Source organism: Cnephaeus nilssonii, assembly GCF_951640355.1.
Source record: "Cnephaeus nilssonii genome assembly, chromosome: 9".
NCBI classification, from domain to species: domain Eukaryota; kingdom Metazoa; phylum Chordata; class Mammalia; order Chiroptera; family Vespertilionidae; genus Cnephaeus; species Cnephaeus nilssonii.
Genome location: NC_137080.1, coordinates 52089297 through 52113539, shown reverse-complemented (window position 1 = coordinate 52113539; position 24243 = coordinate 52089297). Strand labels below are relative to the sequence as shown.

At 47.0% G+C, this 24243-nt stretch overlaps 1 protein-coding gene across 1 annotated transcript in view; it reads left to right on the top strand.

Moving 5' to 3' along the window:
- The window catches only part of ANKRD6 (ankyrin repeat domain 6), a 149145-nt gene that overhangs the window by 89221 nt on the left and 35681 nt on the right, over nucleotides 1–24243 (top strand). Inside the window, exon 2 of the mRNA XM_079780524.1 lies at nucleotides 4036–4299. Coding sequence (XP_079636650.1) covers nucleotides 4180–4299 — 120 coding nt within the window. The 5' untranslated portion in view covers nucleotides 4036–4179. The remainder of the gene's footprint in view (nucleotides 1–4035; nucleotides 4300–24243) is intronic.

The window sequence follows — 24243 nt, the reverse complement described above, 5'->3', positions numbered from 1 at the left end:
GCCCATCTGTGAATCATTCCGACTCTTCCATCAGGACAGTGTTACAGGTCCTCTGCCGGCAGGAGGGAGCTCTCCCACAAAATCTAAAGACCCAAAATACTTCGGAAGCTGTGACCGAGCAGACTAGGAAGCCACAAAACACTGCAAGCTAAACCGGTGTCTCCATAAGCTTTTAGATGTGCCTTGGTTGGCCGGTGTTGGCAGAGGGAGCTCACGGGGAAAGGCAGCAAGCATTGTAAGGTAAATCACTGCAGACCCACTGGGCGTGACAGCCCTGGGAAGCTAATGATCTCAACGGGAAAGAAGTGACTGCAGTTACCCAGCCACAGAACACGCAGTGGAACGGGAGGACAGACCCCCGGATGTGAGTACAATCTCTCTTTAATGCGGGGCTTGGAGCAGCAGGCGTTCCCTAAGGACCGGTGCCCGGTGCCCTGGTGCCTGTGGATCGTCTCTGGGGAGGCTGTCCCTAATGCTTGCCTGGGACTTTGGTTTGCAGGTCTCTTCTCGTATATTTTGCCTGAATGCAGTGGCTTTGGGATATTGGGAACAGGAGACTTTGTTGTAAATCCTCAAGAAAACAGCAAAAGCAAACCTCCGAGACCTTTTGCTATAAAAAGAAAACAGATCGCATCACAGACCCAACAGCTGTGGGGCCCTCTGGCATTTGTGATGGGAGACAAAGGAATCGGCAAATTGGAGAGCAGCGAAAACAGGGCAGTGGGCTGAGAGGAAGGAGGGAAATCTTTATTGGAAGCGAAATCCCTTTCTGGACTCAGGAAACTCATTGCATATTTATGGTCATGCATCTATTTGATTTCTGCTTAAAGAACTGGCAGCATGTGGCCATTAAGGTTTTTCTCCAGAACACTGTGAAAATGAGCATCGTGACAAAGAGGCATGTGATTGACAGAGTTGGGCAGAAAAAAATTCCTCACTGCCAGCAGTGGGAAGTGTCTTGAATGATAGCTGATTCACTTGGAAGAGGAGGCTCAGATTTAAGGAGGGAACGGGGCTGCTACAGCCTGGGTACCCAACAGGTTGGCGGGGAAGTTTAACTAGTTGATTATAGACTGGTCACCACTCCACACTTCCTCTCCCCTCCCCACTCATTGTTGGGGGCCTTTCGTTCCCCCTTATTCCCTGTCCCACAGCCTGCCTCTGCCTGGCCTGATTTGTCACTTCAGGGTATCCAATGAGAAGCTGAGTAGGTCCTCACTTCTAAAGGATGGGGATCATTGTTCTGTAGGGCAGTGATCATGAGAGAAGTGGGGAGGAAGCCGGCCGGGCCTGCACCCCCATCCACAGCTGGAGTTAGAGGAGGAAACAGAAAGGAAGTAGAAAAGAAGTCTTAGCCACTTTCATTTCTCCCCACCCACCCTGCAAATACAAGTGCAAGTGAATGCTGGAGGCCCTAGGAATAAGGCTATTACTGGATTTGAGAATGAACTTGAGATACCCAAGTACATGGGGATGGTGCTAGCAACAGGCCAGGAACTGGAAACCTGGGATTCTGTTCCAGATTTTGCAGGCAGTTTTCTGTATCCAAGATAGTGACCTATCCTGGAGGCTGCCCTGTGCCTCAGGTGAGTCTAGCTGGGGGAGGGTTTGGGTGGGATGAAGAGTGGGAACATTTCATTATTCAGTAGCTATCACTGAAAAGCAAAATTACCACATTTCTGCTTGGCCAAGATTTTCTCACAAATATCGTGTTTTTCTGTCTCAAAAAAATTATAATGTGTGCTGGATTTGCAAAGGGCTGTTTACCAACGGTAATTATGTAAGCAGGGTTGTCTCAGTAGCTTGCAACCATGGCAAAAACTGTGCTTCCATCTGAGTGGCTGAGAGGCTGAATTTATTGCATGGGACAGGAGGGTGGGAGGGAGTGGCTGGCGGTGTTGACCCCGTGCATCTGTTGCTAGGGTGACCGGGCAGCACTTCTGGTCTGTGGCTCCTGACCTTAGCTGATGGCATGCACTGAGGTTGCAGCAAGCTCTCTATCCCCAGGAGCCAAGCTATGGAGTGGAATGAGTAAACTTTTAGTGATGATAATATTTGTGTGAACCAGGATATTGTACTTGAGACATTTGCAGGCCCATTGTAAGAGAGGTTTGGGAATGGGGGGTGTGGGGGAGGAGAGGTGGCGGTTTAGGTCCAGCGCACAGGAATAACAATGGAGTAGGTGGAGAAGAATGTGGTTGTGGGAGGGAGATCATTCAAGAAGCCATAGCTAATATTCTATATTTGCCTGCCCTTTGGGCCTGGAGTGCTTTTTCGGTGTTGGGGCAAGCAGAGCAGAAGCTCAGTATAATTGGTTTGAAGGTACCACAGATTCCCTGAATAAAGAGAGGCGATGTGTCCTATGTTTACAAAAACAAACCACTTCCAAACAGTGATGCAGTCTGGCAAACATAAAGCCCAAGCTACTGTCTTTCCCTTCAATCCTGGGAATTTCCAAAAGCATTTCCAGCTCATTTCTCTCTCTCTTTTGAGTCTCAACTTTATTCTTTCACTGACTCATTCATTCAACAAACACTTCTGACAGATTCCACCTCTGACTCTGGCTAATGGTGGCGTCTGTGCCTTGGTACATACCCTTGTCCAGGCGTCTTGTGCCTGGTGACCAGAGCAGGATTTGTGAAGGTTCCTTCTCTCTGTTTCCTTTCGAGTCTTTACATGCATTTTGGGTATTTTGGATGACGAGGTGAAATTTGATAATTCACAAGTTGGGGAGAGATTAGACTTCTTTCTGAAGTTATAATATTCACATTTGGCCAATACAGTCACATAATAAAATACCATCTTTAATTTCCACCGCAGTCCTGCGGTTATGTCTGTCTTATGTCTAAGCCTTTAACCCCAGCCTCCCAGAGTGGTTGGGGAGATGGCCTGCCGGGATGTCACGGTGAACGGGAGGTACAGCGTGGTACAGTCCAGACCTTTTCCAGTCACATCATGGTCAATTCCTTAATCTTTAAAGGACAGAATCTGAAAGGAGCATTGGATTTGCCTGGAAGCAACCGTACAAGATGTCTGTGGGGCCTGGGATGAAGAATGGGTGGTGTTCTGCTATAGCATTTTCTTTCCTTTTGCATATATTGGTATTTTTAATAAGTAGGTTTTAAAACTGAAAGAAGCCCTCACTTCCTTGCCGTCCTTGCTGTGGATCCGATCCTTAAGCATTTCTTCTTGTGCCGGAAGAACCCTTCGCCTATGAAGTCATTAACCACTGCCTTTGGCTTAGTGTCGTGGTGGCCCAGGGGTAATGGGAGGAGTCCGTCTTTAACCTTCTATTCACTTGGCCATTTGGTGGAAAGAAGAGCTTAAGTTTACTCCTAGTTCATGCCTCCAGACCTCTGCTCTCAGTGGCCTAGAGGTGGTTTTCGTAGGCCATTCATTTCCCCCTGGTTAAGCTGGGAAGCCACTCCTGGCCCAGTGGGCAGTGCCCTGTCAGTGTGTCTAGCGTCCCTGCTGTTTCTGAGGCAGGTTGTTCCAGCAGCAGTTGGACCCGGGAGACGGCCCGGGCCTGTGCCCAGCTCTCCATCTGTTCCAGAATTCAGGAAACTGCATGATTTGCAGTTTGAGGAAAGAATGAAGAGAATGACAGTATACGCTGGGGGGAAATCCTACTCCTCAGGGTCTCTGGGGTGTGCTCCATGGGAACCTAACCTGCCAGGGGAATTAGCATGAGAGCCATGGCCCAGAAAGCCCTTGATGATCCTACATAGCACAGTTACCTGCCCAAGGTGGGACTGGAAACCAGGTGATGTGTAGGGGATTCTCACAGAAATGCAAAGTTCTGGCCATAGTCCTCTGACGAATCCAGAGTCCCCTGCGAGGGTAGAAAGGAGGGAAGGTGGCACTTCTAAGGTCAGGTGCTTTGCTGTGCCGAGTGTTCTTCTTGCTGTCCTCTCTCCCCCTGCTCCCCTCCCCTGCCATGAGCAATCAGCACATGCCCTAAAATCAGAGAGAAGACGTGTGGCCCGTCCTGTGTGCTGCGTGGCACTGATGGCAGCTTTGTTTTGTAACCCGTAGGTCCTGAAGATGGCATAGTAATAGAGGCACCTTCCAATGATCGGGAGCATCTGTCCCCGCGGGTGCCGGCCCGGGCCAGTGACGTCGTGTGGAGCTGAAGGGACGTGTCTACCTCTATCTGGAAACCTCTTTCTCTCCTAATTCATGAGCCAGCAGGATGCTGTCGCCGCGCTTTCAGAACGCCTTCTCATAGCCGCATACAAAGGCCAAGCGGAGAATGTGGTTCAGCTCATCAACAAGGGCGCCAAGGTAGCAGTTACCAAGGTAACAAGAGGGGAGGAAAATGCTTTAGCCATCCTTGGGGAAAAGCCTACCTCTTAACCATTGTCCACAAAACTGTCCTGTTGGGCTCGCAGCTTTCAAAGAATTGGCTCCCTCCCCTCCCCCAGTGGTGGAGGTTTGGACAGAAGGAAGGAGGATTGAAAATGCTTTCATTGTGATCTTTCAAATGGAGTAACTTGTAATTAGCATTTGACAGTCTTTAAAGTCACAGCATGGCTTTTTCTCACCTACTTCTTCAGCCACTAGGACAGGATAGCTCTCTGGAGAAGTCGGGACACAAAAGCTTATAGGGTAGGGTATTTGATAATCACATTAGATAGGCCTCCTGGGGAGGTGGACCCTCTGCTATGCAGAACCTCATCCCCATCTGTGCAATGACAGACTTGGACCAGATGACCACAACAGGCTCTTTGGGCTTTGATTTCATGAGCCAGTGAGAATGTGTGGTAAGTGTTGGAGGACATTGCTTACCCCTCACCAACAGATACCACCCGGGTAGACAAGAGAACATAATGGGCCAAAGGGCAGTTTTGTTGCAAAGCTGAGCAGAGGCAGTTCTGCACAGTTAAATGACAGGTTTAAATACACAGACAAGATAAGCACTTTACAGTCCTCTGGAAGAGTTCTCTTTTCATCTCCCCTTTAGAGATGAGGAAACTGAGGCACAGAGGGATTTAAGTAACCTGCCCAGGGTCCCTCAGCTGCTGAGTGGCAGAATTGCAACTTGTATCCACGGAGTCTGGCTCCAGGGCCCACCCTCCAGGCCACCCCGGGGGAACCGTGGAGAGAGGCAAAGTTTCATTTTCAAATAGTAACGCCTGCTAACTTCTGGCCTCCAGTGGCAAAGATTGGCCGGCTCACATTTTGAGTGATTCATATCTAGTCTCTGTGTTTCATGCTTCCAATGTGTGCTTTTAGCAGCACTTCCAAGCAGTTAACTCAATGCTGGCACTATCTGCCAGGAGATAGCATCAGGTCTCACCCCTTCACATGCCAGTGGCAAGTCCAGGCTTCTGACCAACTGACTATCAATCGGAGGTTCCCATGACCCACTCCTTGGATTAGATTAATTTGCTAGAGCAGCTCTCAGAACTCGGGAAAAGGTTTTATTTACCAGATTACTAATTTATTTTAAAGGGATTTAACTCAGGAACAGCTAGATGGAAGAGACACATAGGGCAAGGTATTGGAAAGGGCACAGAGCTCCCATGATTTCTGAGCATGCCTCCCTCCAGCACCTCCCTGTGTTCACCACCCCAGACGTTCTCTGTCCTGTGGTTTTTATGGAGGCTTCCTTACATAGACATGACTGACTAAACCATTGGCCATTGGTGAATGGTTCAACCTCCAGCCTCTCTCCCCTCCCTGGAACCGAAAGTCCTAATCCTCTTAACTATGGTTGGTTTCCCTGGCAACCAGCCCTCATCCTTAGGGGCTTTCCAAAAGTTACCTCATTCTCATAAATGCAGGTGTGGTTGAAAGGGGGTTGTTGTGAATAACACACTCCTTTCACCTTTTTTTTTTTTGGCTCTGGAGCTGTTTCAGGAACTGATGACAACAGACAAACTATTATAATAAAAGATGTTCCCATTGCTCTTATCACTTAGGAAATTCCAAGTGTTTGGGGAGCTATAAGCCAGGAATGGAGACTAAGAGCAAATATGCGTTTCTGTACGTCACAATATCACGATGCTGGTTCTAGAGAGAGAGAGAGGAAGTCGTGGCCTACTCAAAGGTCCCCCATTGGCCTGACATCACTCTACACAAATGTGGCGACTAGGTTGCTAGCTGTGTGGAATTGAGGGTGAAGGGTGTCATCTACCCATGGTGCTTCAGGGCCCAGCCAGGCACAAATGGGAGGAAGGGCATGGACTCCCTAATGAGGGCCCAGGCTCACACATTTTAACTCTGCTGTGTTTGCTAATTGTACAAGTTGCTTAACTCCTTTGAGCCTCGGGTTCCTTGTCTGTAAAAAGGGGATAGCAATACCAACCTTTCAGGGCAGTTATAATAATCACATTAAAGCACATAGCTCATAGTCTGCAAGTTCTCTTTTTAAAATAGACTTCATCATTTGCTTTTTAAAAAAAGTTTTTAAAAAACAGTTTTATTGAGGTATAATTTAACATGCAAAAAAATTCACCCATTTTAAGCGTACAATTCAGTGGTTTCTAATGTATTTACAGAGTTGCACAATCATCACCATGTTCTAATTTTAGAACATTTCTATCACCCCAGGAAGAAATTTCGTATTATTTAGCTGTCATTTCCCATTCCTACTCCCAGTTCCTGGCAACCATTAGTCTACTTTCTGTCTGTATAAATTTTCCTTTACTGGACATTTCATATTAATGGAATCACACATTGTTGCTGGCTTTTTTTCACTTGACCCAATGTTTTTCAGGCTCATTGTATTGTAGCATCAGCATTTTATTCTCTTTTACTACAGAACAGTATCCCACTCCATGGATGTGGCACATTTTGTTTATCCTGTCATTGGTTAATGGATATTTTGGGTTGTTTCCAGTTTGAAACTATTATGAACAATACTGCTATGAACATTTCTGTACAGTGTTTGTGTAAATATGTTTTCATTTCTCTGGATAAATACCGAGGAGTGGAATTGTTGGGTCCCTTGGTAAATCTATGTTCAACGTTTTAAGGAACTGCCAAGCTGTATTCCAGAATGGTTGCACAATTTCACATTCCCATTAACAATGTATGAGGGTCCCAGTTTCTCTATATCTTCACTATTGCTTGTTATTGACTATCTTTTTTTTAAACATAATTTGCTTTTTAATAGTTTTCTTTTTAATCAAAGTAATGCATGCACATAAGAGCTTTAAAAGTGTAAGTTCCACCGGCTGGCATGGCTCAGTGGTTGAGTGTCAATCTATGAACCATGAGGTCATGGATCAATCCCATCAGGGCACATGCCTGGGGTTTCGAGCTCAATTTCAGTAGGGGGTGTGCTGGAGGCAGCCGATCAATGATTCTCTCTCATCATTGATGTTTCTATCTCTCTCTACCTCTCCTTTCCTCTCTAAAATCAATAAAATATATATATACTTTTAAAAGTAAGTTCAAATACTGCTGGAGTTGCCTGGGTCCCACCCAGGACAGGGAGACCTGTCTTCTCAGCATGTTCAGGCCAAAGCCCACAGGAGGGGCGTGACTTGATAAAAAAGCAACTCTGGAGCCCACGTTAGTGTGGAAAACAGCCTCAAGGTCCACCTTTCCCCACTGATCTGTGGATTTCTGTACTTGAAAAGAATTGGTACCAAATTCAAAGAAGGAAACAGGAAATAATAAAAATTAGTGCAAAAATGAATGAGATAGGAAATAGAAAAAAGTTACAGAAAAATCAATGAAACCAAAAGTGGGTTCTATGGAAAAAGTGACAAAATAGACAAGTCTTGAGCTAGATTGATCTAGAGACAAAGGGCCTACTGACAGCTGTCTGGGGATCTCGCTTTACTCGTAACCTAGGGACTCCCCTTGCCACTTTTATATAGGTTGATTTTCTGTTTTCTGGATTCCACTGTCTTTCTCTTTTCTTGGTTTACTCCCTTGTTTTGATGTAGTACACCTCTAGTACAGTGCTGTTCTATATCTGTACTGTCTGATACGGTAGCAATGCATGGCTATTGAATACTTGAAATGTGGGTAGTTTGACTGAGGAATTGAATTTTAAATTTAACTTTAAATAATTAAAATTTAAATGCCACGTGTGGCTGTTGGCTACCATATTGTATAGCACAGCTCCCATACCTTCCTGAAAAATGAATGTATGGGAGAAATCTATTAGTACTAGACTCAATCTATTGCCCCTTTCTCTCCCACATTCTCTGAATCCAGTTGTGTCACAATTTTGAACAGATCCATAATTAGTGTGATTATGTAAATGCTATTCATTGGTGAGCCAGAAGTATACTATAATTACATTTCCATTCTTTTATAACTTGCTGTTTTTCCTAGAGTTGATCATTTTTGCTGGAACCCACGTCACCCTTACTTGGGTAGCGCATATTCCCTGAGCTTCCTAAGAAAAGGAACATAGGAGAGAAATAGTTTGAGACTCTGTATGTCTAGGAAAAAGTCTTTATTCCACCCACTCACTTAATTGACAATTTGGTGTGAAACCTAAGCTGAGAAAGAATTATTTGGCTTAAGAACTTTGAAGGCAATGCTTTATTGTTTTTGAGCTGATAGTGTTGCTGTTGGAAAACTCTGCCCTTTTAAGGCCTGCCCATTCAGAACCCAGCCCAGGAACCACCACCACCAGGAAGTCCACCCAGAGAACAGTATGCTACATGGAACTCACTGTCCTCTCAACTGATGAAACACTTGCTGTTTATTCGCTCTGTGTCTCTCATAATTTGAGAGCTCTGTGGGTGCTCAGAACTCCCCAGCAGACCACCCCTCTGACCTGGGTCGGAGTTTCTCTCTTATATTTCTCAGTGTTTGACACAGAAGAAAAGCACTGGAATTTGGAATCCAAAGACCTAGGTACAAGTGCCTGCTCCACTGCTTATTAACTACTTGTTGATGTAGGCCAGGGTTTCTCAACTTCTGCACGATTGACATTTTGGGCCAGATAATTCTTTGTTGTGGGCGATGGTCCTATGTATTGCAGGATGTTTAGCAGTATCTCTGCCCTCTACCTATTAGATGCCTGCAATACTCCCTCCTCCCTAGTCATGACAACCAAAAAATGTCTCCAGACATTGAAACGTTCCCCTCCAGGAGGAGGCGGCATTATCACCCCTAGCTGAGAACCACTGGTGTAGGCAAATTTCTTCTTAAGTCTCTATTTCCTCACAAAACTTAGAAGATTTCCATAGAACTGAGTGTAACAACACATGTTGTCACGGTTATAAAATTTAAGAAGGCACACAACATTGGGTGTGTGTTTTTTTAATCCCTCCAGTGCCTAGCCCAGTACTCCGACCATAAGCACCATAATGGTGTTCCGTGTAAATTGCTTACTTCTCTTGTAGGAGTTCTACAATGATTAAGTCTTTTAAACCTCACCTCAACTCTCTTATCCTCATTATACAAATGAGGAAACTGAGGCAAGGAGAGGTTAGGTAATCCAACCAAAGTTCCTATTCGAAAGTGTCAGAACTGAGAATGGCACCCTGGCCATCTGGTCCTGTAAATGAAACACAGGTTCCGCTGCCTGCCACGGAGAAAGCCAAATTCATGAGACAGGTGCTGGTGCAAAAGGAAAGGAAGAATGATGGACTCCCGTGTCAAAGACCATCTTCCCTGCCTGCTCAAGCCTGCGGTCGTTATAGGGATAGGGGGAGAGGGCTTTTTTTTCTATCCAGTTATCTTACTAGCTTTTGGCACACTCGGGCACTATCCATTTATTTTTCTAGCTTTTGGCAAGCTCAGGCCCTACCCATTCATCTTTCTAGCTTTCAGCACGCGTGTGTAAGAACCTCTCCCTGCCTCATCTGGGCTAGTGGAGGAACTCCCTGGCTCTCTGACTGTCCCAGGGGTCCTCAAACTTTTTAAACAGGGGGCCAGTTCACTGTCCCTCAGACCGTTGGAGGGCCGGACTATAGTTAAAAAAAAAATTATGAACAAATTCCTATGCACACTGCACATATCTTATTTTGAAGTAAAAAAACAAAACGGCAAAAACACCCGCATGTGGCCCGCGGGCCATAGTTTGAGGACGCCTGGCTATGCTAACAGTTCCACAGGCTTGCTCTTAACTGCCATGTTCCACCTGTGTGGCTTATAACTTTGGGCTGTGAACATCTGTGGGCTGCTTCTTATTAGCACCTTCCTTGGCATCTTACACATAGAATCTGCAAGTGTTTTACTGACTAGGACTTCATATGCCCAGGGACTTTAATAAAGCAATATCCCAATAACAATACTTGTATGTACGTAACATTTTACACTTTTCATTTTATTTTCACATATGTATTGCTCATCCCCAGAACCCTGTGAGATATACAGCTTTTCTTTTTAGAGTTGCGAGGAAATGGAGGCCCCAAAAGGGAAGGGACTTACATAAGTTAGGGAGTAACAAAGCTGGGACCAGAACCAGGAACTCCTGGCTCCTGTGCAAATGACCTGTATGTTATAACTGGAGCTTCTTATGTCATCATAGGGGTTTTACTTAGTAGCTAATAGTATATGGTTATGATACCTAACCCACCAAGTAGGGGTGGCGTGGTCATGCACAGGACAAGTCATCAGAGGCAATGGGATCGGGATCTAGGAATTGGTGTAAGAGCTACACATAAAATTTTAAATTCTTATCTTTAAGAGAAAGGCTATTGAGAACTCTGATTTTTCCATTTGCATAATATTCATATTTAGATCAATTATGTTCACATGTGTTGACCAACACATTTTCAGTTAGAACAGGTAATCTGACAAGGACGCTGGGTATCCTGAGAAGTCAGATATATCCCTGGGGTAAATTGTCTGGCTGTTAGAGGTGGAAACTCAGGATCTTCCAGTAACTTGTCTCTGATCCCCTCACTTCTCTGCCACTGATCTCACCAGAGTCACCTATTATTTCATGCACCAACAAGTACTAATTAAGCACCTGCTTTGCACCAGTGAACAGTCCAGGAGAAAAAAGTCTTGGCCATCATGGAGCTTGTGTTCTGTTGGAGAAAGTGACTACAATTTGAGTCTTGCCTGCCCTTCCCTTCCCTGAACTTTCCCTTGGCTCCTTGATGCTTCAGTTCCTGGTTTTCTTCTGCAAAGGCACTTCTCCATCTCCTTGTGCTCTTCCTGCCTCTAAACCCAACTTTCCTCAGGGCTCTGAGCCCTTATCTGCTCTCACTCTGCACACCCACCTTGATTTACCACCTCTCGCTGGTCACCACGCCACCCTCTCCAGCTTGGCTCTATCCCTGACCCTCGTTTGGAGCTGTCTTCATGGGCATGTTTATATGAATGATCCACAGGTACGCCACAGGTGCTTCAAATCCAAATGCCCAAGACAACCTGCACATGCCCATTCGGTTCTCATCCCATGGTCTCTATTAATGAATAGCACCCCCATTTGCACAGTCCTTCAAGCAGAAGCCCAAGGACATCCTCCCTTCTTTCAGCTCCTAAACATCCCTCCACTTACCCATCTTCTCAGTGACCCAGTGCTGTTCATTCTGCCTCCTCATTTTCTCTCTACTCTGTGCCTTTCTAAGTGCCCACATGGACACTTCTTAAGATGTTTGATACGAAAACAGAAAAAAATTGGTTTTCTTTTGCAAGAAATCCTTGGTTTTATAAGAACCAAGTTTTTGTTTTATCCTATATAATAAAAGGCTAGTATGCAAATCAACCGAACGGTGGAACGACTAGTTGCTATGATGCACATTGACCACCAGGGGGCAGACGCACAATGCAGGAGCTGCCCCCTGGTGGTCAGTGTGCTCAGCCAGAAGCCAGGATCACAGCTGGCGAGCACAGCGGAGATGGTGGGAGCCTCTCCCGCCTCCGCAGCAGGCAGACATCCCCCGAGGGGTCCTGGACTGCGGGAGGGCACAGGCCAGGCCGAAGGACCCCCCAACCCCCAGTGCATGAATGTCGTGCACCAGGCCTCTAGTATGAATATATTCTCTCCACAATCACCTCACATTTTAGTTACATATTTTCACATACAGCTTAATATTGTTACCTCAAGCGCTAGAGGGTTTGGCTCAGTGGATAGAGCATCGGCCTGTGGACCAAAGGGTCCCGGATTTGATTCTGGTCAAGGGCACATACCTCGATTGTAGGCTCCTCCCCAGCTCAGGCCCTGGTCAGGGCTTGTGCAGGAGGCATTCAGTTGATGTGTTTCTCTCACACCGATGTTTCTCTCTGTCTTTCCCTCTCTCTTCCACTCGCCCTAAAAATCAATGGGAAAAATATCCTCAGGTGAAGATTAAAAAAATATATATATATATATATATCATTACCTCAGTACCAGTAGATATTTTTTAGTCTGGAAAAGCCCTCTGCACGGCTCCTGATGCCAAGCGTTGACCATGTAGCTGGAGTTGAGAATCTATAGGAATCCATAGGTAGAGCATCTTTTCTAGAACTTTTTGGAAGCTGGTCCTTGAGATGTTTCACTGCTGCTCTTGTTTTCTCCAAAAGTAACCGGACGATGAACTATAAGTAGCTTAACTATCCGCTATTGGTGGATATTGAGATTATGTTACTCTGCTGCTGCTTGTTCTGAGGTCTTACTGTAGTGTGGTTACGTCTGTGGGAAAGATTTGTCTAAGTGGCACTGCCGGGTCAGGGCACGCATCCCCTTGTCACTGACGGCTGGAGCGGAACTGCTGTGCGTGAGGGTCGTCCCGGTGTGCACTCCTGCAGTGGCGTGAGGGAGGCCCATGAGGACTGACCTTGAAGCGCATTGTGACCAGCAGTACTGGGCTCTCCCTTCCCGACGTCTCCCTCCTCCCTCTTCTCCTAAACTCATCCTGCCTTTCTGGCATTCTCTCCAGGAGCTCTCTGCTCTGGCTAATTGGGCCTATATTTAGCCTTGTTCCTCTCAACTTCAGCATGGGTTCCGTAGAGTTTTCTCCTTTTCACCCTCTGGGTGGTGGCTGGGGCCAGCTGCCTGGGAGAAAGGCCAGGGAGTGGCTGATGGGAGGGGAGCAGTGGAGTGCTCCACACCTCTCCTCCCCTCCCTCACCCACCACTCACAGCTGGAAAGCAGGGTTCCCTCGGGAGGCCACACACAGGAGCCCAGGGTGTTCTCACCTGTTCAGTGAGGGCGGGAGCCCGTGCAGAGCTGATGCAGCCCGCTGGTCCTGCTCCGGGCTAGTAGATCTACCCACTCCATGAGGGCGTTAAGCGGGTACAGTCACTGTCAGGTCAAACCTGGAACCTGACAATGTGCCAGGAATTGAACCCATGACCTTTCGGTGCATGGGACATTGCTCAACCAACTGAGCCACACCGGCCAGGGCCAAAATTCTATACCCTTACTCCCCATTTTCCCCTCCCCTGGTCCCTGTCAACCATGTTTTCATTTTCCATCTCTATGAATGTGTCAACCATTTGAAAGTATTTCCCAATTTTTTTCTTGGCAAGAGTACAGGCAGTGAATCACATTTATCAAGTCTGTGACCTTAGCCAAGGTATTAACTACCTTGAGCCTTGGTTTCCTGTCTATAAAATCAGCATAACAACACTTACCTCAGGGATTTGTTGTGAGGATTAAATAAAGTAATCCATGCAGAGTGCTTAGAATATGTAATGAGAATAGAGAAGAAACTCAGTGGATGGTTGTTATAATTACTGTTTTCTCACTTGAGTTCATGGGCTGCAGGCATGGAAATTCCATTCGGTCAGGAACTTCTCAGTGTTGGCTGCGAATGTGATCACCTGGAGAGCCTTCAAAATGCTGATGCCCAGGCCCCACACCCAGAGGCTCTGATTTAATCGGTCTGGGGTATGGCTTGAGCGTGGGCATTTTTCAGAGCTCCCGGCAACCGAAGGAGCAGCCAGGTGGCGACCCTTCACCGCTCCAGGTATTTCTCCCTGCGGCTCAGAGCCTGCATGTGGGGTAGGACAGCACTCTCTTTTGAGCATTGAGCCAAGTCAGTGGCGACAGCCTGGAAGTCATGGCTCGTTGCAGTACACTGTGAGATATTGATATCTCCAACTAGAAACAAGTTGACTAGCAGGAAATGCATGTCCCAAATATGGGAAGGCAGGCACATGCTGTGAATTGTTGTGTGGCTTGCCTATGAGACAGTGCATGGAGACTTACTGGGTCAATGCTAAGAAAATCTCAGGAAGTGTTGATGTATTGTGATGAGGGTGTTAATTAGGCAGGCGGCACAATGACTCTGTTTCTAGCAAAGGTAGGGAGGTCCCAGGAGGTGTTCTGTGGAGGAAGGAGAATGCCCTCTCAGATGGAGAGGGACAATGTCGGAACCCATGTAGTCAGACGTTAGCCGTGCCTGGGCCTATGGGGAGATGCACGACAGTTGAGGAGAGCAAGTCTCAAAACTTGGGATGGGCCTTCAAAACTGACTTAAGCATCTTAGGAGAATTGTTGAGGCCGCTTGGAAGGGGAGCCCCAGAATCGGGCCTGAGTCCCTCCGCGGCTCTGCCCTCCCTCACTGCCTCTGAGGAATTCTTGGGAGTGGTGCCCTGCTCTGCAGAGCCTTTCTGCCCCCCTCCTGCTTGCATTTAAGGTGGTGTTCAGTGAGGGTGGAGGCAGCCCGCACTTGCCCTCCCTCCTTCCCCAGCTCTGGGCAGCCTGGTGGGTGTGTTGGTCCAGAGGCCCTTCTGGCACCTGGGTGTTGAGCAAGTCATCCATCCACCAGATTGCATTTTGTTGCCTGAGCATCTGCATTTAAAACTGAAGCCTCTACACAGATTATTGTGCCCATTTAACCTCCTAAAGGCATATATTTAATAGGTCCTAACAGTCCAGAGGAGACGTTGTAATGTGGCACAGCTGGGTGCCAGCATCGTAAAATCCTCGGTAAATACGTACCTGTTTCTTTCCTGAACGAAATGCATTGGAGGATTACTGGTTTCCAGGCCAGTAATCGGCTTGTTGTAAGACTTCCAAAGCATCGTCACCTAATGCAGATTATTCTCGGAGTGCTGTGAATGAAGATGCCCGAGGAAAGGGGCTTTAGAAGCTTCGAGTCACCCACCGGGCCACTGCTCCGATGCCAGGGCAGATGGTCTGTTGGTGAAGTCTCTGAAGCCCCTTATTCGTTTTTTTCTTCCTCTTTTTTCTTCCTCTTAAGCTATAGTGATTTAGGTTTCAGAAAATAAATTAAGTCTGGAATTTATTTGTAGACTGGAAATTCTTTCTCACAGGCCTGTCGATTTGTTTCCAATGAGAATTGGCTGTCGTATGTTTAGGTTGTTATAAATCAAGGATCTCGGGCAGATGGGTGAGTAGTGGCGGTGCTTGGTTTTCTTTTAGCCCATGTTTTCATTGAATCGAGCGCTATATAAAGAATTAGACACCGTGAGCAAGTGAAATTTCTCCCTAATGCAAGGCTGGTTCAACATCAATCAATGTAATCCCCATATCAACAGCTGTCTCAGTCAGCTTGGGCTGCTATAAATAATACCAGTCTGGGTGGCTTAAGCAGCAGACATTTATTTTTCCGTTCTCTAGGCTGGGAAGTCCAAGATCAAGGCACCAGCAAGTTGGCTCCTGTGAGGGCCCTCTCACTGTCTTCACACAAGATGGAGAGAGAGCTCTGATCTCTGTTCCTCTATTTCTAAGGACGAAGCCCATCATGGGGTCTCACATTCATGACCTCATTTAACCCTAATTACTTCCCATAGGCCCTGTCTCCAAATACTGTCACATTGGGGGATAGGGCTTCAACATATGCATTTTGGGGCCACAGACATTTTTCCATAACAACAGTTTAAACGAGAAAAATTATATGATCATATCTACAGATGCAGAAAAGGCATTTGGTAAAATCCAACCCTCATTCATGGTTAAAAAAAAAAAAAAGCTCTCGGTGAACTAAGAACTGAGAACTTTCTCAGCATGATAAAGAGTATCTACAAACACCCTACAGTGAATATACTTCATGCAAATTGAAATCACAAGAAAATATCGCTACATTTATCAGAATGGCTAAAATAGAATACACTGACTACATCAAATGCTGGCAGGGATGTGGAGACCCTGAACCTCTCATACATTGCTGGTGGGAACATAAAATGGTACAGCCACTCTGGAAAATAGTCTGGCAGTTTCTTATAAAACTAAATATGCAACTACTATACGACCCGGCAATGGTACTCTTGGACATTCACCCAAGAGCAGTGGAAGCTTATGTTTACACAAAAGCGTACAAAGAAATGCGGTAGCATTCTTATTTGCAAGAGCCAAAAACTGGAAAGAGCCCACCTATCCTGCAACGATAGAACAGTTAAATTATGGTATATCCATACCATGGGATACTACTCAGCAATAAAAAGGAACAAGCCATCGGCATATGCAAGGTTACACACTGTTTATTCCATTTATATTGACTAAATTAGAGAAATGGAAAAAAATTATATTTTCTCAGGGGCTAGGGATGAGGATGGGGGACAGTGTCGGGAAGGTAGGTGGGTGTACTTGGAAAGGGGCAACAGGAAGTTCCTTCATGACAGAGCTGTGATGTAGCTTGACTGTATCCATATCCTGATTCTGATACTGTGCTATACACTGAGTGGCCAGATTATTATGATCTCTAAACGAATAATAATCTGGCCACTCAGTGTACTTATGTATAAGGAAAAGCTTGCAAATCTTGATATGTCAAGGGACCAGGAGATAGTGGCCCTCAGCCTCTGGCTAGTAAGTCCTCTGCTTCTTTCTAACTACCCACAATGCAGTTCTTATACATGGAAAAACCTTATTTTAAAATCCCAACTCTGTGGTCAGTCTACACTGCGTGGCCAGATTATTATGCGTTCAGAGATCATAATAATATGGCCACTCAGTGTATATAGTTTTGCAAGATGTTATAATTGGAGGAAACTGGCTGAAAATGACGTGGGAGCTCTCTGTATTACTTCTTAAAACTGCATATAAATCTATAATTATCTCAGTAAAAAGTTTAATTTTAAAAAAGTACAAAGGGAAGGCAGGGATACCCGAAGGCTATAATTAGAAGCTATTCATGGCCTATGGGCCACAGTTTATCAACTTCAGCCTCAGGCCAACCCAGGAGTCCCAGGTTCTTGGAATCATTCCTGTGCCTCCCTGCTCAGTCAGTGAAGTGGCGCCCCCAAGCCCTGAATCCCTCCGATCTTTCCACTGCCTTGAGTTCTGGAGGTGTGGCTCTGGTGCTTTACCCCCTGAGAGGGTGTACCCCCACCTTACTAGCATCATGCCCTGGAGCCGTGCTCTTAAGGTGCCCCGTGTGGGCTGTTCTGCTGCCCATAAGGAGCAGAGAGTGTCCCTGGGAAAGCGGAAAGGAAGTCTGGGTGAGCACTGAGCTGGCAGGGGCCGTGACCTTGTTTATATCATCCTTGAATCCTCAGTACTCAGCCTGGCTCTCAGTAACTGTCTGTCAAGTAAATTATACCTCCTGTCTTGACTACAGAAGGAAATTCTCAGATACACATGCAGGATACAGCTCTGTGCCAGAGAGAAAAGGGAGCTGCCAGCCCTGGACTCCACGAAGCGTGAGACCTGCAGGAAGCCTTCCTGCGTGGAGGGGAGGCCAGACCAGCCTCCACTCTGCCCTGGGCGCTGGGCTTCCCCCTGCGGCTCTCACTTTGCTGGCCACGCGGGACCCTCTGTCAATGCGTAACCCACTGAAAAGGTAGTCCAGCCAGCTTCCTGTGAGGAGCATGAGGGCCAGAGACTGAATGCCTTATCGCCTGGGGACAGATGCACTATGGGGACCAACGGAGTCCTACACAGTCATTCACGTTGCTTGAAATATTTTCGTCCTGCTTGTTGGTGGACCTTTCTAGAAGCAAGCCCAACCCTGGTAGTTACTGGATCACCTGAAAAGGAATTCACTTATTAATTAAGCCATTATGTTTGAATAACTGACTCCTAACACTATACACTTCAAATCGTCTCTCCCAGTTATTTATGATTAGTTCTTCATCCCCAAAGTAAGACTTACAGAAGCATTATGAAGCTTTTCGGTATAAAAAAACTGATCTTTTTACAAAGTAGAATTGTTACTTTACAAGACAATCCCACTACCCAGGCGTGATTGGACTGTTGACCCTCAGTGCGGGAATTTTACGTCTGCCCCCATTACATTTTATGTTGCTAAAATTAGCCTGTTCTTCCCGCCTGAGATTGTCTTGAATCCTGATTTTTGTCATCCATGGCATTTACTCCCTGGCTGCTTCCTGTCACCTGTAGTCTGATTAAGATGTGATGTGTCCCTCATCTAGGTAGACAGAAGACAAAAAACACATTTCCAACAAGGAAAGAAGGCTTTTTAAACTACTATAATTTTTCTACATGTAAAGGTTTATTTTCTCACTCTCCTTTGATCTGTGGTGCTTTTTCTTTACCCGCTTTTTTTTTAATTGTCTTTATAACGCTGTCGTTATTAAATCATGAGCCTAAGAAGGACTTTGAAGTTTTGCACCCACCTCTGCACCATTCCAGGCAGTGAGACTGAGAATACTGCCTGTGAGAAGAGGCCCCTGAGGGCACCTAAGAAAGTTGGCAGGAGTCTTTGCCATTTAAAACCTAAATGGGGGGGGAGGGGCGCAATGGGAAGATATGTACACATGTAATACCTTAATAAAAATAAATAAATAAATAAAAACCTAAATGAGGGGCCAGAGACCAGGGTTCCAGCGATGTGCCGTTCTGCCTCACATTAGATTTGAGATCTTGAAAAATCGTTGAAGCTGTTCTCCTTACTATCCTCAGCCAAATTCAACTCTCCAAGACCCTGTTCAATCTGAATATTACAGTGTTTCTTAAATATGTGCCACTCTTATTTTACTAGCTTTATAACCTCTTGTTTCTACATCTCTCTTTCCTGTTTTCTTAATGCTACAGATAACGTAGACATTACTTGCCTCCAAAAAGACTGCACAGTTTTACAAAATAGTCATAGGGATGTAAAGTACAATTTAGGGAATACAGTCAGTAATATTGTAATAACTGGGTATGGTGCCAGACTTACGGGGGATCACGTCATAAGTTATATAAATGTCTAACCACTATGCTGAACACCTGAAACTAATATAAATGTCAACTGCAATTGAGGGGAAAAAAATTTAAATTTAAAACGACTATGCAACCCTGATCTATTATGGTATTTATCTTGATCTGAAAATTCAGGAACTGTTGTCATTTTGAAATTGTTATATTAATCTAAGCTAAATTCTTCCTGTTAAACTGTTTTCCCTTGTGTGGGTCACATCTATGCAACTGCCCTCCTTATAATAACAATTGTTTCTTTTCTTTGAGCTAATGGGTCTCAATTCCTCTATCCTTTGCCTCACTTCTCTGTGTGACCTTGGACATAAGCATGTCAGCAAACAAACATTTTGTTCCAGGAATGGCTAAGCACCAACATCCTTCTTTCTCACTTTTTGGACTCATTCTGGGATTCATCATTCATGGTCTGAAAGGCCTGCCCTTTAGTAAGAAGGATCCGAGACCTGAGCAGGAGAGAGGCGCTGTGACCCAACTTCTGAGTCTTTGCTAGATTAGGGAGTGACCAGATCTCGGGCCAGGGCTCCCAGGCCCAAGGAGTCAGTGGGAGGGAAGTCTTTCCAGGCTTGTTTCTGTGGGTTGTGGTTCTCAACTGATGCCTGGTCCCCCTCCCGGGGCTCAGCCCCTACCGAGGGAGGTCTCTCCTACAAAAACACCTTGCCTACCTTGGTCTTCCTGGGGCTGACCAGTGAGAGGGTTAAGCAGCATATCTGCACACGTGCTGGGAATAAAACACCTCCACTTCCTTTCAAGGTGCATTTTAAGCTGCTTACTTTTGGCTGGGCTCCCTTGTCATCCTGTTGACAGGAGATCTTTATCTGAACAGGAATCCTCCCCTGGAATGTTCCCTGACATAGTCCCGCCCCTCCAGGTGGGCGTGGGCCTCTTCAAACTGTGCAGCAGGGACCATTTGTTCTGTGCCCCCTTATGACCACCTGTTAGTGTAATTTATGGGTCACCTGCTTGAACAGGACTCGCTCCGCTCTTCTTGTGCAGAAGTCCTGCTGGAAGTCGGGACCCACAGGGCTCAACCTGCCAGAACAGAGCAGCACCCCAGACCAGAGCCCGGAGCTGTGGGCAGCAGGGCCACCTTTCTGTGGTTGTTGCTTGGCAACATCTCCAGGCCCTTTGCTGTTCAGTTCCCCGGAAGTGAACAGACTCTGGCTGAGTCTGTGCCTCTTCGTGGTTGGATCAGACCATGGGAAATGCATGCTCTCTGCAGGGTCCTGTGTCCTCTCACCCCTGCCCGTCTCAGATGGCCTATCCTGATAATTAGAGCAAGTTGGAGGAACTAGCATCTTCAAAGGGTGAAAGGCAGAGGTTCATAACCTCTGGCTGTACATTATAATCACCTAGAACTTAAAAAGAACCCACAACAGCCCAGCCAGTGAGGCTCAGTGGTTGAACGTCGACCTATGAACCAGGAGGTCACAGTTTGATTCCCAGTTAGGACACATGCCCGGGTTGCAGACTCGATCCCCAGTATGGGGCCTGCAGGAGGTAGCCGATTGATGATTCTCTCTCATCGATGTTTCTATCTCTCCCTCTCCCTTCCTCTCTGAAAGCAATAAAAACATATATATTTTTAAAAGTACCCACAACAGACCCAACCTTAGGCTGATGGAATTCAACCACTTGGAAGTAAGGTTTCCGATTTTTTTGTTTTGTTTTCATTTTCAGGTGACTAATGTGCAACAGGGTTGAAAAGCAGTGGTTTATGTCAGTTGTTCTCAAAATGTGGTCCCATACCAGCAGCATCTGCTTTTCCTGGAAACTTGTTAGAAATGCTAATTCTGTCTGCACCGCAGGCCTACTGAACCTGAAACTCCACAAAGGGGCCCAGATAATGTCTGTGAACAAGCCCTCCAAGAGATTCTGCTGCCCAGTAAAGTTCGAGAGCCACTGGTTTAAGGCGTAATGTTAATGCAGAAAGCAAGTCCGTTTTATGTGACCTGCGACTATAACTGCACAAACACGTAAATAGGAAAGGTGCACTGAAAAGTGTGGATAAAGTGGTACTAGTTGTATTGGGTGGTCGTGTTACAGACGACTTGCATTTACCTTTCAAATTTTTAGGAATGTCCCTCTATTGTTTATATATATTCTTTTAAGATCCAGGAAGCCCTGGGTTGTGGTGAAGTGGGGTTTTAGTGTTTTGTGCTGGCAGGTGCGCATGAGAGCATCCTGAAGAATGTAGCGGGAGGAATGGCTCTTGCTTGGACAGGCCCAACACGGCGGGTTTCGCCCAGGGGCTGGTAGCTGCTCCGGGGGGAGTTAGCCTGGCCCCAGCTCTCAGCCCGGGTCACTCATTAGAACCACCTGGGGAGGTTGGATGACAAATGATGCCTGAGTCCCACCACAGGGAGTTGGGTCAGAACCTCTGGAGAAGGGGCTCAGGGAAAAGCGGAGGCTGATAGACGGACAGATGGACCAGCCTCGCCAGGTGATTCTCATGTACAGGGAGAATGGAAAACCTCCCTCTGTCCTTGAGATTTTAAGGCAAGCAGGTTATTTCCAAGCACCTTCCGAGGTCAGCGTGTGGGAGTCTTGGAGCTTCCTGAGGTGAGACACAAAGCCCTCTGCCAGGGGACAGTCTTGCCGCCACAGCAGCAGAATGGGGGTCCGCATGAGGGCCTGATCAGACCGCTAAGGGGTGAGTCCAGACTCTAATTACCTGTTGTGTGACATAGAACAAGCAAGAGTTTTCTCATTTGTCAAATGGACTTAATGATATTGCCTACCACATAGGTCATTGGGAGGACTGACTGGGCAAGTACATGTAAAATTCTTAGGATAGGGCCTACCATGTGCCTCATACATGTTAGCTACTCTGTCCCTTGCTCTTGTCCTCATTACTGTTATTCTCCCTGGACCCTCCAGGGCCTGCATTCAGTTGGGTAGAATTGGTCTTTGAGGAACCTGGGGTAGGACCCAGAACAAACCGATGCTTCTAAAACGTCTTCTTCTTCTCATGCATAGTTCCTAGCCTTTTCTCCTGTCCCCACTTCTCCCACTGGCCAGTGCTAGGGGCCTGGAGGGGAGCGCAGTTGCATCCTTGGGTCTGTCATTCCAAGTCCCCGCTAACCGTCAGCTTTTATCGGCGTCCTCACACGGGGAGCATTCCAGCCTCCCCATGTGTCAGGTGTGACCTTGGAGTGCACCTGGGTGCTGGGTGGGAGCAGCTGCTCCCCTTCACAGCTCCACTTGTGCTGTTTTTTCACTACAGAACGTTCTGGAAAACCAAGTACATTTCTGCTCGTCTCTCACTGTCCTCCTTTGGGGGGTGGTGTGTGTGTGTGTGTGTGTGTGTGTGTGTGTGAATATGTATGTGTGTGTCTAAGGGGGTTGGTCTTGTGTTAGGAAGGCCCCAGGGACAGGCGTGCACAGCTTTTGGCTCAGTAGAAACTGATTACTGCTGCCTTGGCTGCTGTGATGTCGATACCGGAAAGGCACCAGACACATGAGGGGGACACCGAACCTCCTCAGAGAAGCCCCCATGTCACTGTGCAGCTGCTTAAGTGCTTGTGAAGCCCCCGGGATGTCTGTCTCCTCTGACATCCCAGAACTCAAAGTCCACAGCCAGCCCACGCTCTCCATTCCTCTGAGGTCAAGCCTGGAACTATGGGATTTGCTCAGTGTCCTTGGCAGCCCCAGCCTGCCCTGTGGTTGAGGAACACTGGATCGGCCCCCCTGCTCCCCAACCCCAGCGTCAACTTGCTTCATCGTTTAGGGAAGGCACGATCCACCCTCGGGGAGATCACAACCTAGTTGGAAGAAGTCAGCACTGAGGGTGACACCCAAAACAGAATGTGGCGGTTCCCTAAAAGGGACCTTGAGCGCTGTGGGGGTAGAGAAGGGAAGGCCAGAAACATTTCTTCTTGGAGAATTGGAGAAGGCATTGTTTGGAGGACATTCCCACCAAAGGAGTCTTTCCTAGCAGGTACACCAAGACTCGGAACTGTGGACTGTGCTTCAACAATGGAAGTGGGCGAGTGGGTCAGCACCGGCTGGTAGAACCTCCACCCTCCTGCGAGGGCTCCCCTGGCTGTCCCGAGTGACCCGAGATCCAACTCTGCAACCTCCACCCTCCTGCAAGGACCCCTCTGGCTGTCCAAGTGACCCGAGATCCAACTCTGCCCCGGGGCATTTGCCTTTGAAAATATGTCACTGGTCTTGGCTGAGGCCAGGCTGTGGGGTGTCAAGGAGGAGAGGGAGCAGTTGGGTGCTTCAGGGTTAGGGCCGAGGACAGCTGGAGGGGAAGGAATCCGTGTTAGGTGGTGAGTGTTACCTCATTTATCCTGCTCAGTCCTGTGGGTGGGGGTGGAGGCCCTTCTGTCTCACAGGTGAGGAGACGGGCGTGGGAGCGTGCGGTGCACAGAAGCACACAGGCGTCTGAGTCAGAGCTGGGATTGGAATTAGACCTGTCCGGCTGCAATGCCTCGGCCTTTCCTCTCTGTGGATTGGGAAGGCATCTCCAGCCGAGGGCCTTTTGTCCGTGCCTGCCCGGTGCGACCTGGTGTGAACAGCAGTATTCCGTCTCCTGACTTCTGATGATCTGTGTTTACTCAGACAACGTTTTCGCCTCCGTGGGCCTTGCTTCCCACCAGTAATATCTGATTGCTGACGAGGCTGTCCCTCAGGGCTCCTCTGACACCCAGGGGCCCCTCGGCCTGGGGCCTGTTTTCAGGCAGCTCCCCCCCCCCCCCCATTCTCGGTCTGTATTTTCCAGTTGCTCAGACACACTCTTGTCCCATCCTTCTGTCAGCCTTCCTCGCACACGTTTCTCCTCACACATGTAACGACTTCCCTGTGTTGCAGAATGCCTCGTATCCTTGACAAGGACACACAATGACAGATGGAGCCTGGCACAGGGCCAGTGAGCGGCACCCAGTCATTTTGCTCCATCTGATCGGCTGTGGACATTTCATTTAAAGAATCAAGGTTAAGTAGCAGGCACTGAGCACAATCATCAGCCAAGGACGGCCACTCTTCATCTCAGACGTTGCTTTTTTATAAAGGCTTTTTATATCCCACTTTCTTGGGAATAACTTTTTCTTAATTAAGAATTCTAATTTTAAAGTGAGGTCTGACCTCTTTTCAGAATCAATCTAGTGTTTTGATTGCATTTCATGGATAGAAATGAAGATCCTTTATTGTTTGCTATTTGTTTTCCTCCACGGCTAGTTGCCCATGGCAAACTGACCCTTTATTGAAATCATAAATGGGTGTATCCTGCTAGAACAGTAAAGGTCTTTGGGAAGTCTTAT